Source organism: Colobus angolensis, unplaced genomic scaffold, assembly GCF_000951035.1.
Source record: "Colobus angolensis palliatus isolate OR3802 unplaced genomic scaffold, Cang.pa_1.0 Scaffold287, whole genome shotgun sequence".
Lineage (NCBI taxonomy): Eukaryota > Metazoa > Chordata > Mammalia > Primates > Cercopithecidae > Colobus > Colobus angolensis.
Window position 1 is genome coordinate 992436 of NW_012116121.1, and position 16587 is coordinate 1009022.

At 39.1% G+C, this 16587-nt stretch overlaps 1 protein-coding gene across 2 annotated transcripts in view; it reads right to left on the reverse strand.

Annotated features, from left to right (window-relative positions):
- Window positions 1–16587, reverse strand: part of FBXO15 (F-box protein 15) — a 77061-nt gene that overhangs the window by 37530 nt on the left and 22944 nt on the right. For both annotated transcript variants that reach the window (XM_011948913.1, XM_011948914.1), the window contains exons 7-8: window positions 15864–15946; window positions 14738–14880 (exon numbers count right to left, since the gene is read on the reverse strand). In XM_011948913.1, the coding sequence (XP_011804303.1) occupies window positions 14738–14880; window positions 15864–15946 (226 nt within the window). The remainder of the gene's footprint in view (window positions 1–14737; window positions 14881–15863; window positions 15947–16587) is intronic.

Here is a 16587-nt window from a genome sequence, read left to right on the forward strand (position 1 = left end):
AATGGCAGGAACCCAGGAGGCGGAGCTTACAGTGAGCCAAGATTGTGCCACTGCACTCCAGCCTGGGCAACAGAGCGAGACTCCGTCTCAAAAAAAAAGAAAAGAAAAACAAATATTGAAGGAATTTGTTGCCTCTAGACCTGCCTTGTAAAAGAAAAGGAAAATGATCATCTGACAAAGGGCCAATATCCAGACTCTACAAAGGACTTAAACAAATTTACAAGAAAAAAACAACCCCCTCAAAAAGTAGGTGAAGGATATGAACAGACACTTCTCAAAAGAAGACATTTATGCAGCCAACAGACACATGAAAAAATGCTCATCATCAGTGGTCATCAGAGAAATGCAAATCAAAACCACAATGAGATACCATCTCATGCCAGTTAGAATGGGTGATCATTAAAAAGGCAGGAAACAATAAATGCTTGAGAAGATATGGAGAAATAGAAATGCTTTTACACTGTTGGTGGGAGTGTAAATTAGTGCAATCATTGTGGAAGACAATGTGGTGATTCCTCAAGGATTTAGAACAAGAAATACCACTTGACCCAGTGATCCCATTACTGGGTATATACCCAAAGGATTATAAATCATGCTGCTATAAAGACACATGCACACGTTTATTGTGGCACTATTCACAATAGCGAAGACTTGGAACCAACCCAAATGTCCAGTGATAGACTGGATTAAGAAAATGTGGCACATATACACCATGGAATAGTATGCAGCCATAAAAAAGGGTGAGTTCATGTCCTTTGCAGGGACACAGATGAAGCTGGAAACTATCACTCTCAGCAAACTATCACAAGGACAGAAAACCAAACACCATATGTTCTCACTCATAGGTGGGAGGTGAACAATGAGAACACACGGACACTGGGCGGGGAACATCACACACCAGGGTCTGTTTGGGGATGGGGGGCTGGGGGAGGGATAGCATTAGGAGAAATACCTAATGTAGATGACAAGTTGATGGGTGCAGCAAACCAACATGGCACACGTATACTTATGTAACAAACCTGCATGTTGTGCACATGTACCCTAGAACTTGAAGTATAATAATTAAAAAAAAAAAGGAAAATGATAAAAGGTCAGAAACTTGGATCTACATAAAGAAATAAAGAGCACTGAAGGAATAAGTGAAAAAAAAAAAAGCTTTCACTTCCTTATTCATAATTGACCTAACAAATAACAATTTGCCCAAACAATAATAGTAATAATATATTCAAATACATATACATATGTGTGCATATATATATATATGCTGATGTATAAGCAAAATGAGAAACAGCAATGATGCAAAGATTGGGAGGGAGGAATTTGGATTATTTTGTTATTGTAAGGTATTTGCAATACCTGTGAAGCAGCAGAGTGTTATGTGAAAGTGAAACTGGATTTGTGGTAAATGTGGTAAATTGTAGAGCAACCACTATAAAAGTTTAAAAACAAGTATAAGTGATATGCTAAAAAGAAGACAAAACGGAATCATATAAAATGCTCAATTAAAACTACAAAATGCAGAAAAAGCATAGAATACATAAATAGGAATAATGAACAAAAGTAACAAATAGAAAACAATAACAAATACAGTATATACCTCTCCAACTGTATTGATAATAACTTTAAACACCAGTGGTCTAAATATACCAATTAAGAGACAGAGATTCTCAGAGTTGGTAGAAAAAAACAAGACCTAACTATATATGGCCAATAAGAAACTCACTTTAAATGTAAAGATACATACAAATTAAGTGGAAAGAAAAAAATAAACCATGCTAACACCAATCAAAAGAAAACGTAAGTAGCTATATGTCAGACAGAGCATACTTCAGAGCAAGGAAACTTACCAGGGATAAAGAGAGGCCATCAGATACTGATAAAGAGATCAATTTTCCAAAATGCTATAACAATTCTTAATGTGTATGTGATTAACAACAGAACATCAAAATATCTGCGGCAAAAACTAATAGAACAGCAAAGAGAAATAAACTAACCCACTATTATATTTGGACACATCAACACCTATCAGAAATTGACAGATCCAGCAGGCAGAAAATCAGTAAGGAGGTAAGTGAACTCAATAATGTCATAAATTAACTGGGTATAATGGATATTTATAGACTACATCATACAATAAGAGCAGAATGCACATTCTTCTCAAGTTCACGTGGAACATTTACAAAGATAGACCACATTATGGGCCATAAAACCATAAAACACACCTTGGCCAGGCGCGGTGGCTCACACCTGGAATCCCAGCACTTGGGAGACTGAGGCAGGTGGATCACCTGAGGCTCTGTCTCAGAAAAACAAAAAAACAAAACATAAACCTTACCTTAACAAATTTACAAGACTGGAAATCATACAATGTCTGCAAACTGATACAATTAAACTAGGTATCAATAACAGAAAGTTAGATGGAAAATTCCAAAGTACTTGGAGACTGAATAACAGATTTCTAAATAACACATGAGTCAAAAAAGAAATTCCAAGAAAAAGTTAAAAATGTTCTGAAGTAAATGAGAATGAAAACACAACTTAACAAATTTTGTGGGAGGCAGTAAAAGCAGTGCTTAAATGGAAATTTACGGCATTAAATTCATATATTAGAAAAGAAGAAAGATCTGAAATCAACAATCTAAGCTTTCACACCTTAAGAAACTAGAAAAATATGAGCAAATTAAATCCAGACTAATAAGAAAAAAAGAATAAAAATTAAAGGAAGAATCAGTAAAATTAAAAACAGAAGATCAGTGCAGAAAAATCTATGAAACCAAAAGCTGGTTTTTTGGAAATAAGAATAAAAGTAATAAGCATCTAGCAAGGTAAACTAAAAAAAAGAGAGAATATAAATTGTTAATATCAGAAATGAAAAACGGGAACATCAGTGTAGCTCCCATGGATATTAAAAAGATAATAGGAGAATACTATGAACAAAGCAATGCCCATACATTTGATAATCTAGATGAAATGGACCAATTCCTTGAAAGACACCATCTGTCAAAATTCACACAAGAAGAAATAGATAATCTAAACAGGTCTATAGCTATTAAAGAAATTGAATCAATAATTAATAACCTTGTAAAACAGAAAGCACCAGGCCCAAATGAGTTTACTGGTAAATTCTACCAAATATTTAAGGAAGAAATTATATCAATTCTCTAAAATCTCTTTCAAAAGATAGAAGCAAAGGGAATACTTGCTAACTCATTCTATAAGGCCAGTTTTGCTCTAATTTCAAAACCAAAAACATTGCAAGAGAAGAAAACTACAGACAAGTAACTCTCATGAATAAAGATGCAACAATCCTCAACAAAATACCAGCAAGTCAAATTCAACAATGTAGAAAAATAATTATATATTATGATCAAGTAGAATTTCTCCAAGGTCAACATAGCTGGTTCAACATTGAAAATCAATTAATGTAATCCATCACACAACAGGCTTAAGAAGAAAAATCACATGATCATAATACATACAGAAATAGCATTCAACAAAATCCAGGAAAAAACAGGAATACAGGGGAACTTTCTCAACTTAATAAAGAATAGCTACATAAACCCTGTAGTTAACATTGTGCTTTATGGTGAGAAACTCGAAACTTTCTCATTAAGATCAGGAACACAGCAAGGATGACTCCTCTCATCAGTGCTTTTCCATATCATACTGGAAGTCCTAGCTAATGCAATAAGATAAGAAAAGGAAATAGAAGGTATTGTGATTAGGAAGGAAGAAATAAAACTCTTTGTTCAGAGATGACATGATCATCTTGGTAGAAAATCCAAAAGACTCTAAAAGAATGGCCAAAATCCAGGACACTGACAACACCAAATGCTGGTAAGAATGTGAAGCAATAGTAACTTTCATTTATGGCTGATAGCAATGCAAAATACTACAGTCACTCTGGAAGACAGTTTGGCCATTTCTTACAAAATTAAACAGACTTGTACCACATGATCCAGCAATCACACTCCTTGGTATTTACTGAAAGGAGTTAAAAACTTGTGTCCATAAAAACCTGCACATGGATGCTTATACCAGCTTTATGCATAATTGCTAAAACTTGGAAGCAACCAAGATGTCTTTCAGTAGATGAATAAACTGTGGTACATCCAGACAATGTGATATTATCCAGCACTAAAAAGAAATGAACTATCAAACCATGAAAAGACATGGAGAAAACTTAAATGCATATTACTAACTGAAAGAACCTGGTCTGAAAAGGTTAATACTGTAAGATTCCAACCATATGATATTCTAAAAAAGGAAAAAGGATGGAGACAGCAAAAAGGCTAGTGGTTGCTAGGAATTAGGGAGGAGGGAAGGATGAATAGGTGAAGCTCAGAGGATTTTTAGGGTAGTGAAACTGCTCTGTATACTACCATAATAGTGAAAACGGACCATTAATATTTGTCCAAACTCATTAAATGTAAAACACCAAGAGTAAACCCTGCCATAAACTACGGTGGGACCTTGGGTGATTATGATATGTCAACATTGTCCACTCTAGTGTGGGATTTTAATAATGAGAGAGGTTATGGTTTTGTGGGGCAGAAGCTATATGGGAAATCTCTGTACCTTCCTTCCAGTTTTGCTGTGAACCTAAAACTGCTCTAAAAAGTACAGTCTATTTTTAGAAAAACTCAAATGACAGAAGCAGCATACTTTGTTATTTAAGATTTACCTCCCTTAGATTCTTTAGTATTCCTCTTCCTCTCAATATTGATAAAAATACTACAATATACTGCACCATGCAAAACCTTTTTCCTTCAGTTTCTGAAAATTGGTAATAATTAGCCTGATACAAAAATCAAATAAATATACATTTCTTCATACTTTGCATTGCTGATGAGGCTCCTCTGGCAAGCTCTATTTACACTTCAAAGACACAACTGGACTATTTCCTGTCTTCTCTTTCATGGGGTGGCACCATCACCTCATCAAAGTGCTCATGGACAGCTATGCTGAAAAGAGTTCACACAGCAGGCCTCACACTGTCAATTCTTAGGAAGACCTGCTTGCAAGCCTGGCCTTTGGATGTGGTCTAAGCATTTGGATTTCAGAAGTGTTCTCACCCACCATTCCCTAACCAGTAAGGGTGGTTCCCGTACCTAAACAATTTGTACAATGTGGTTAATGCTGAACATCCTCTTTGCTTCTGAGAGTCTGGAATTCTGCCAGTGCCAGGCAGAGACTGCCAATGTGACAAGCCCCCAGTAAAAACCCTGGGTGCTGAGTCTCTAATGAGCTCTCATTAGAGCTGTCTAATGATAGACAACATTTCACACGTCTGGTCACAACTCATTCTTGGAGGAATTAAGAGCACTTTGTGTCGACCCCATGGGGAAGGATTCTGAGCTTGTACTGGTTTCCTGCAAACTTCACCCCATGCCCGTTCTATCTTTGCTGACTTTGTTCTGTATCCTTTCACTGTAATAAATCTTAGCCGATAATGCAACTATATCCTGAGTCCTGGTAGTCTTCCTAGTGAAGCACTGAAATTAGGGAGTCAATGTCACCTATTTACATTTCCAAAAGAACAGAAAACAAAAGTTATACAGAAAAACCCACAGGCACTGTTAAAAGCTCACCTTAACTTTTCATTTACAAATTACTCTTTCAGTATTTCCCTCACTTTTCACATACATTCCTTCTTTCCCCTCATCAATCCAATTCAGAGAGCAAAATATTTCTTCATCTAAACTTCCTTTTAGCTTAATTTTAGTGGCAATACACAAAGAAGCAGGTAACAATATGTGCAAGTCTGGGGATCATACATTTTTCTTTGAAAAGAAATTAGATGGATCCTTTTTAAAATTTTCGATATAGCCATGACTTGACAAAGTGGCAGAACACATAAAAATACTAAGAAAGGACACTTCCCAGTTCCTTGGGGGAGGAGTATGACAAAGTTCCAAGGAGAAGCAGTCACATAAACCTATAAGGAAAAAAGAAAGGACACGAATCCTTTTTATTCACTATCGGGTAGTACAGACAGGTCAAAAAGCCTTTCCCTAGACACAGCTTCTTACTGAGGGAAAATAATGCCTAGAAGCATGAGCAATATTTTATGGAATTAGAGGACCTAGGGTCCAACTAACGACGCCAAAATAGAACATCCTCAGATCTGAAAGGACAACAGAGGAAGAAAAGTAGAGCAAGACTTGGTGTCCACTGGTCTGGGAGCTGAGCCCGCTGGAGACACATCAGAATTCAAAGCTAAGTGATACAAGCTGTTGCCTCAAAATGGATGACTGCAGCACTGGCTGAGCTGGGAGATGTTGCTGGTCAGCCAATGAGGTGATGCTTATTTCTGAGCATTTACCACTGAGTCAGTTTGGAAATACTCTTCCCACTCTGTGACTTGAGAACCTAATCCCAGGCACCAAGAGTTAACGGGGTTCTTCTGGTTTGTTTTTAGTAACAGACATTGAAAAAAACTCAAAGGCTTGTACCAAAGTTCATGGGACGGAGTTAAGAAAATAAAACAAAGGGATATTTTGTTCAGAGAAAGTATCGTGACCAAGAGGTAGACGACATTAAATTGCCAGAACTCACTCTGAATACTTCATTGGGATTGTTCTGTCTGAAAACAAACACAAATCCTTTGATTATTTGCATTCCCTACATATACAATTCTAGAGATCCTTTTAGCCAGTATAAGGCAAATTATTCTAAACAATGCATTCTATACTTTCTGAAGAAATACATATGTATCTTTTAAAGGATGAAGATATACACTGATATGTAGATATATCATAATGCATAATGTATAATCAAAATAGATACTCATTGCTTTTTCTATGAGTCTAATATTTATTAAAATATGAATAAAGGATTTGTGTATACAAAAATAATTTGACAGAAAAATCCAGAACTGCAAAAGATGTGAAAGACGTTTTGCTCCACTCCGCCGGGTGTCTATTTCTTTAGTGATACTGCACTTTCTTGGTTCCTGTAGTTTCAGAGTGGTTAACATCTGCTAAGCCAGCCCCCTCTCAATTCATTTTCAACACTTAAGACCTGGATGGTGATCACCCAGGTGTTTTCTTTACAATAATGTCTTATGCATCTCTCTGTGTGTCTTTTCACAATACAAAGATGTTTAATTACCAAGAAAAAAAAAGGAAAAGCAAGGGAGCAATTAACAGTCAGAATGGTGGTTCCCTCTGGCAGGAAAAGAAGCAGATGAGAGCGGGTTGGGGACATGCAGGCGGCTTCAAAGTTTGTGGTACTGGCCTATTTCTAAACTGTGGTGGCTACATGGTTTTTTATTTTGTTTTTCTGTAGCCTGTATACATAGAAAAGATTATACTTTCTCAAAATTAAAAATTTAAAACAAAATTTCTCAGCCATTTAATATGCATATGTGCATTTCCAAAGTGATTTTAGACTCTACTTTTCAAGTTTGATAATAAATTTCCATTGGGGTTTTTAATAGGATTTCAGTGACTTGGTGGACTAAACTGGAGCATCCATAAAATCCCTTATTCAAAAACAGAATCCTGGAAATGTCCATACAGAATGACCAAATTCTGGCTCTATTAATAAATTATGTCCTAGTTGAAGTTTTATGCTTTCCACCACCACACGACCCTACTACCCTGGCCTGGACCCCTCCCCAGTAACCTGTCTGGACACTGCAACTGGTCACTTCATCCCCACCCCACCTCCTCCTGGTGTGCCCTTCCTCAGAACCTTCCAGGAATCCCTCATGCCAACCCTCTCTGCTCATGTCTGTGCCTGGATTCCCAAGCCTCTCTCTGTCCCTAAGCCTATCAGGCAGGGATCACATGGAGGCGGAGCTTCCCTCTGTGTGTCCCATCTCCTGCATTCAGTAACTGTTTGTTAATGGATGAACCCCAAACGACCCAGCCTCATCGCTTTACTTCCTGCAGCTCCCTACAGCCTTCCTGGTTAGTGTCAAGCCAGGCTTCTCAGGTCTCAGGGAGGATGAACAGAGCAGAGAGCCACCCACATTCCAGAGACGTGATGATAGAACATTTTATCCTTGATAGTGAGAAAGTATTTTTTTTTAAATGGGGGCAAAGTGCTTTATCCCCAAATGCAATGACAGAGCTGAAATTTACTAAATATACCACATGGTACCACAAGAGAGTTTCTCAAAAACTACAGAGGACATGCTATTTGTATACTTTTTAAAATGTTACAGACACTCTGATGACAACAGCGCCCTCTGCTGACTTCTAGTAGTGCAACCATGGGAAGTGGAAATACATTTGAGCCCCCCTTGGAAATTCTACTTTGTCATCTTTTTATTGGGGGGAAATCATAAAAGGCTAATTATTCCTATCTCAGTTTCCCATTCTCCTTCATTTAACTTAACCTCTTATTCGTTATAACAATCATATAACCATCAAGGGGTTTATTAACGTTAACACAAAATTGGCTTAAATATTACTCCAGCAAGTCAGCAGCCTACCCTGACCACACTTACAATGCCAAAACTTTGGAAATACACTGACAGTCACACACACACAAGAAGATATACTCTAAAAGTACATCATTTAAAACGCAAAAATATACAGGAAGTATATTACAGGAAGCAGGATGTACCCAGCTCTGGAGTCACACAGACCTGAGTGCAGACTGTGCCACCTGCTAGCTTTACAGAACAGAGACCTGACTCACTACCAGCTTCTGACTCCTCATCAATAACATGGGGAGGTAAGAGTACCCACGGCTCAGGCTTGCTATGAAGAGGAAGTGAAATACTTTACACGAAACATGTAGCAGAAACCTATAATGAGTGCTCATAAATGTTCCCTATTACTATCATATTCATCATTATTACAAGCATATTTTAGGTATGAGGAATGCAATATAAAAATTAATCAATGTTATGCTGTATTTGTTTGCAATACTGAATGGCGGGTCCTCTTCTCTGCAGTTCTAGATAAGAGAGACCTAGCACTTAACAAGCCTAACTCCTCAATAATAGAGTGATGGGATAATTCTACATGTATATGGATTCTAACATACATAATTCTACATATATATTTCTTTTTTTTGAGACAAGGTCTTGCTCTGTTGCCCAGGCTGGAGTGTAGGGGCACAATCATGTCTCACTGCACCCTGGAACTCTCGATCCTCCCACCCTCAACCTCTCAAGTAGCTGAGACTACAGGTGCAGGTAATCACGCCCAGCTAATTTTTATATTTTTTTGTAGAGACAGGGTTTCACCATGATGCCCAGGCTGGTCTGGAACTTCTGGGCTCAAGTGATCTGCCTGCCTCAGCCTCTCAAATTGCTAGGATTACAAACATGAGCCACCACACCACACCACATAAAGGTAGGCCAGGGTGTGGTGGTTCATGCTTGTAATCCCAGCACTTTGAGATTCATAATGTTAATATTCCCCTTGATGATTTTATGACCTGTGTGCGTGTATGTACGTGTATGTGTATATATGTGTGTGTGTATATATACATACATATGTATGTGTATATATGTGTATATATGTGTGTATGTGTATATATATGTATACACACACACAAGTCATATAAACATCAAGGGGTCTATTAACATACACACACACACAGAGAAGGGGAGAGAGAGAGAGAAAGAGAAAGAAAAAATGATTTTTAATGGCAAATAATGTTGTAATTTGGTAAATTCTGTATAAAGACTGTACAGGAGTTCTCTGTATTTGTACAATGTAAAATTATTTCAAAATAAACATTTTAAAAATTGAAAGTAACATAACTAGTATCTTGGAAGCAATTTTTACAGAATTGTTGGTATACTGCAAAAGCTATGTCTTATAAACCATCTCAGATGAGAAACAGCACAAGTTCCTGATGTTTGCCTTGTAATGAGAAGATGATATAGACACTAAGTACCTAAACACAAATTTCATTTTTATTTGTCTAGCCAAGTAACCTACCATAGGTACAAAGGTAGAAAGAACTCTGCCAGACCTTGAATTTGTGAGGCTTTTTCTTTCCAGAGAGAAGTACACAGTCACGTACTTTAGAAGGGGAATTCTGATGCCCTTCCTCTGGGTTGTAAAAGAAAAGGAATTAAGGCAGTGGAGGAAGACCAGCAGTGGCAGCTCTGGAACCACACAGCAGCCTAGGAACTAGGCCCCACCAGCCTCCTGGGGCCTCCCCAGACCCTGAGAGGCAGGATGAGGCAGAGCTTTTCTCTCCTGGTGGAGAGGCTGGGGCCTCCCCAGACCCTGAGAGGCAGGATGAGGCAGAGCTTTTCTCTCCTGGTGGAGAGGCTGGGGCCTCCCCAGACCCTGGGAGGCAGGAGGAGGCAGGGCTTCTCTCCTGGTGGAGAGGCTGGGGCCTCCCCAGACCCTGGGAGGCAGGAGGAGGCAGGGCTTCTCTCCTGGTGGAGAGGCTGGGGCCTCCCCAGACCCTGGGAGGCAGGAGGAGGCAGGGCTTCTCTCTCCTGGTGAAGAGGCTGGGGCCTCCCCAGACCCTGGGAGGCAGGAGGAGACAGGGCTTCTCTCCTGGTGGAGAGGCTCAGGCCCTCGCTGTCACCTTGCTTTAGTCCTACAAGGAGGGCCAGTTTGCAGCTCTGCTCTGCAGCATCCTGAAGCTGCGTCTTATCCTCTAGAGGCAACAGAGAACTGCAAGCGCTTTGACCAAAAAGATCCTGGCCAATGCAGCTGAGAATCCTTTAGCTAAAGAAACAGAAAGAGCTTTAAGGTAATAGGCCCAGAAGAGTCTATCTAAGAGCCTTTCAACTGCGTGGCCTTTGAGAGCCACCCATTCTCTTTGCGATATCTATGTGCATGCCTACTATGTGCCATGACAGTCCTGAACAAAATAAACCAAAATATTGCCTTGTTCAAGTTACTTCTCTTAAACATACAAACTACCTAAATAAGTAAACTCTGTGTGTTAGATAGTGCTATGGAGAAAAATTGAGCCGGGCAGGTGAGAAATGGGGAGAGTGAGGGCTTCTAGGTGTAGCAAAGTGGGTAAAGCCTCACTGAGAAGCGGTCAGTGAATCAGGCTCAGAGAAACACAACCCCGGGGACCCATGCTGAGATCCAGGGCAGTAACACTGCAGGCGAGAGGGGCACACCAAGAATCTGAGGCCACAGCAGGTCTGACACAGGCAAGGAACAGAGAGGAACTCACTAAAGCTGCAGCAGAGCTAGAGTGGTGAGGACAGAAAGGGGTAAGGCCAGAGAGGGAACAGCAGCAGTGTGGGCTGAGGCGGGGGAGGCAAAGTGGGGACACACAGGGTCTCCGTAACGGTTCACAAGGTTTAAAGGGGAAGGAGAGCTCTGAGGAGCAGCTGTAGCTGGGACCAGCCAGCCATCTCACCTCATCGCTGTGGAAATCGCATCTTGTTCCCCCATTTCCCAGGACAGCTGCTCACACTGGTGGCACCAGGTCAGGCTAGATGCCCAATTCAATACTCTATGAGGGTTGCAGCCATGGAGAGCAGAGACTCAGTTCTCAGCTAATACTGGCATATAAGGCACAGCGTTTGCACCCTTGGCATGCATTGGGGCACACTGGCGGCACCCTCAACAGTGTACACAGTGTGTACTTAGTCAAAGGGATATCATAGTCTCCAATGTTCATGAATATAACAGAGCTTCAAAATACACATGGCAAAAACCGATAAAACAGCAAACGATTCACTATCAGAGTTGGAGATTTCAACACCCCTCTCTTAATAATTGATAGGCAAAACAAAAAATCAACTCTCTCAAGCAATCTGACCTGATTAATATGGTAGAACACGCTACTCGACAATAGCAGAACACATTCTTCTCAAGTACACACAAAACATAGACCAAAAGAGATCATATTCTGGAACATACAACAAATTTCAGTCACTTTTTAAAAATTCAAGCAATACAAAGCATATTTCCTGACCACGATCGAATTAAATTAGAACTCAGTAACAGAAAGATCTCCAGAAAATCCCCAAATATTTGGAAACTCGATTGCACACTTCTGTCTATCCCATAGATCAAAGAAGAAATAAAAGGGAAATTAGAAAGTATTTTAAAGTGAATACAAATGAAATAAAACATATCAGAATTTGTGGAATGCCACTAAAGCAGTACTTAGGTGGAAGTTCATAGCATCAAACATCTTAATATAATATGAAAATTCCCAAATCAATAATTTCCACTTCTCCCTTAAGAAACAAAAAACAGAGCAAATTACAACATAAGCAGAAAAAAAGTAGAAAGAATAAAAATCAACATGCAATTCAATGAAATACAAAACAGATACAGGAAAAAAGTCAATAAAACCAAAAGTTGGGTCTCTGAGAAGATCAATAAAATTGATAAACTTCCAATCACACTGATCAGGAAAAAAAAGAAAGAATACAAGAATTACCAATATCAGGAATCATGTCATGTCACTACAGATTCTATAGACATGAAAAAGATTATAAGGGACTATTATGAAGAACTTTATGCCAATAAATTCAGCAAGTTAGATAAAATGGACAAATTCCTTAAAAGACAAAAAAATACCAAAGCTCACTCAAGAAGAAATGAATAACCTAAATAGCTCTATCTCTTTGAAAGAAAAAGAAACTGTAGTTAAACATCTTTTCATAAAGAAAGGTCCAGGCTTTGATGACTTCATAGATGAATTCTACCAAACAAGGAAGAAATACTACCAATTCTATGCAAAATCCTCCAAAAAATCCAAGAGGAAAGAATACTTCCTAACTCATTCTATGAGACCAAAACCTCACAAAGAAATTACAAAACAACTGGAAGATAAAACAAAAGAGAAGTCACAAGAATTAAATACTTCATAAATATCTTAACAAGAAATGTACAAAACTAGTATGAAGAAAATTCTGAAACACTCCTAAAAGACATAAAAGTATTTTTAAACAAACTGAAAGACGTTCCACATTCTTGGATGGAATAATTCAACAACAAAGATGTTAATACACCTCAGGTTAATATATGGAATTGAACAATTCTGATAAAAATGCCAACAAACACAAGAAAACCGAGAAATCTTCCTGAGCCAAAAAGCAAGGAAAACTCAAAGGCAAATGGGTTATCTATAGGACACAGAAGCAGCCTGAAGCAGACCCCACCCAAAAAGCTGGGGACAATTTTAACTTCAAAAAGAAATGTCTATAACTGACTATAAATTATTGAATAAGTAAATATCCCAGAGTCCAAAGTGACACTAAACAAGGGTGGGGCCGAGGAGGAAAGAAGGAGAGCTCAAATTTTTTCCACCACGGGAGATGACTACTGCATCAATGAAACCACGTTCCACAGAGTTAAAGAAACTAATGACTAACAGAAATGCCTGAGTTTGCAAGATGGCAGATAAGAAAAAAAAGCGACTTACTGAAATACTAAAACTCCCTCCACTTGTAAGACAAAACTTAGCTGAAATCCGTCAGAACCAACATAGCCAACTGGAGTTTTCACAGATGGAGCTTTCTGACATCACAGCCTGAATTCCCACCACGTTTCATATTAACTCCTCCTGAATTTGCAAGTGACCCATGAGGGCATGAAGAGATAACTGCACCATCCTTCCACCAATTACCTACTAATCCCAGAATCCACTCCCTAAACCTTTTCTAAAAAAATTCCTGCATTAAGGCCAGCATGAGGAGACAGATTTCAGCTGGACTCCTGTCTCCTTGTTAGTGGACTAGCCATAAAAAGCTTTTCTTTTCTCAAAAACCTGGTGTCACAGCATTGGGTTCTAGCACATCGGGCAGCAAGCCCCTTTTGCTCTGTAACATCAATTTCTTCGTCTGAAAATTAGCAGTTAAAAGGAAAGAATTAAGCATTTGCTCTGCCTTTTTAGAAGTTCACCCAGGTGATAAGAGAAAGTTCTTTACAAAAGCTCAGTTGATAAATATAGAAATAGTGACATAATTAGAAAATCAACATTTTTAAACAAAGTATTTGATTTAGGCAAAGATCATTAATGGGTGTCAAGTCCAGTAGATGAAAGACTTCAGAGGAGCAGGGTATTTGGAAAGAATACTTTTAATAATGAAGATATCTAGCGGTCACCATCTTAACCAGATGATCAAACCTGGCATTACTAATAATGGGACAACCTGACATTACATACCTCTCAATATAATGCAAAATGAAGTACATAACTTCCCTTTTAAAATGTTTTTACCAGAAATGTTAAACTTGAATCTAACCAAGTCCTTACATGAAACTCCAAGTTTACAGGCTACAGATGAATGAAACCAAAAGGAAATAATCAGACAAGTCAGAATGGGGCATTCTGACTTTTTTCCTGCTTGGCCTAAGCCCCCTCCTTTTCTCTGTCTGCCCCAGCCTCTGTCCTGGCTTTGGTAGGCTTGGCAAACACTGATACAGTATGTAGAGGAGAAAGGCTGGTTTCTCTTTACTCTCATCCTGGAGTGGCATGGGCCCTGCTGGCAAATTTACCACATTCCTTTGAGAAAGAAGAGAAGAAGTCTGGGGAAAGCAGACTGCATGGAAAAATAATAAGGACGCATCGGTAGAGAAGATGAGTAGGGGCTATCCCCAGGAGGTGGCATTGAGAGTGATGGTGGTGAAGGAGACAGAGCCAGCACTGAAAAGACTTGGTCCGGTGAGGACTTTCACAAGCACTGGGATGACACACGGGTCTAGGAGGATACTGGTGCCAAAAAATTATAAAGTGACCAGTGAGGGCAATTCTTAACTCAGACATAAAAATTGGTTCCCTCATCTCAACCTTTAATTTCATAATGAAATAAAAACTCAATTAATGTCACCTTTCTTGGTGAAGAGATTACGAAAGGTACCACATAGGTAGAAAACCCCACCACTGTGCAGATCAACATGGAGCTGGTAGCCGTGCAGTCCATACTCGGGGCTATCATCCAAAAATGGGCTATGTGGAGGCAGTTCATAGGGACTGAAAAGCAAAACAAAAGAAACATGCAAATTTGTCAGTGCCAGGGATAAAATTCTTGGTTTGAAAACACTTTTTAAAAAATTACCATCCATATCCAAGCACTACCTCCTACAAATGAAACACCATAGGATTCCCTATAATCTTCAATACCAAGAACTTAAAAGACTGTTCAATGTTCCTTTTACCAACTTCTGTAAAAACAGGCAATGATGTGAGTTCTGTAGGCAGCCACAGCCCAGCACGGGTGCACGTGTTTCTGCAGCTGATCCCAGGATGGCCACTCTACAAAGGCCACTCTGCCCCCATGTTGTTCTCAGTGTCCAGTGGACAGAAGCGCTCAGCAGGAAAAGGCACTGAACACTGATCTGCAGGACAGACAGACATCCAGGCAGACCCAAAGCCAACACAAAGTTTTATTCAACAAGAAAAACATGATGACATAAGGTGACAAATTCAAAAATATTCAGGAGCTTCTCAGGTGATTAAAAAAACCACAGTGAGTAAGGAAGAGTCTAAGTCCACAGGAAAAGGGTGAGAGCTGTAGTGAAATGGGAAGCCTGTGCCCCACCTAAAGACACAGTTCACTGAAAGACACACACTGTCCACACCAGACAGAACCATCCGCAGACCAGGTTCAGCCCCAGGGCCATGAGTCTACGTGCCTTACAAGATGTGAAAATTCACTTAAGAGCAAGAACTTGAAGGAGAGTAGTGGCATCTGAAAGTAATGAAGCTGTCCTACCCATAAAAATAACATCCTACTAGGTATAAATTCCGTAACCTAGAATAAATACAGCAAATACGTACTTGTGAATAATCCAATTATTTTAGCAACAGCCAAATAATTATGCCTGTTGGTTTGTGTTTACTGATTAAAAACAGAATATCTGTGTAGCTATTCTCAGAATATTAAGATGGCATCAACTTCTAATACTTTATATTTACTGTACAAAAATTCAACACACCCACATATAAATACATACATAGTGGCCGAGCCTAATGTGCTTCTCTCCACGAGGTGATGAAAATGAAGATTTGCCATAACAAAAGCCAGTTCTTCCTCCTTCTGAAAAGTTAATTAAGAAGAATATATATTTCAACCAAAATGTTTAAATTTTTCACAAGGTCATTGTGAAGATCACAGCACATTCATCTTGCAGATAGATGCAGTTTCTTACAACCATAAGATCACCACAGTGCTAATGCATTATTACTGCTAATACGTTATTACTATCTAATAAGACTTACATTTCATATTGACAGCAGGACCACAATTCACCCAAATATGCAGAGCACAGAGGACCAAAAGAACTCAGCCTAGGGCTTGCGAAATATCAAAAGATATATATGACAGTTGTGAAACTATGCAGTTAGTTCCAGGCTGTTTCAAACGCTTTTCAAAGACCTTCACAGACACTACATTAATTTCACAAATACTGAACTTCACTGATACAACATTCCTCTTGCAAGTAACTGCCTGATTTGGCCAACGTGGTGGGAATGATTAGATTCAACTTCTTCACTTGTCCATCTGGTTGAATAGCAGAAAATGCGACTATTTGGGGGCTGACCTCCATTTCTCTCCAGATTCACAGCTGACACTGATGGGCACAGGTGACCCCAAATGGTAAATCTGAAGGTGCCACTCTCCAGGAGCCAGGCAGAGGACAATCGAAGCCATCAGAGTGCTCACAACTCTGCACCCGA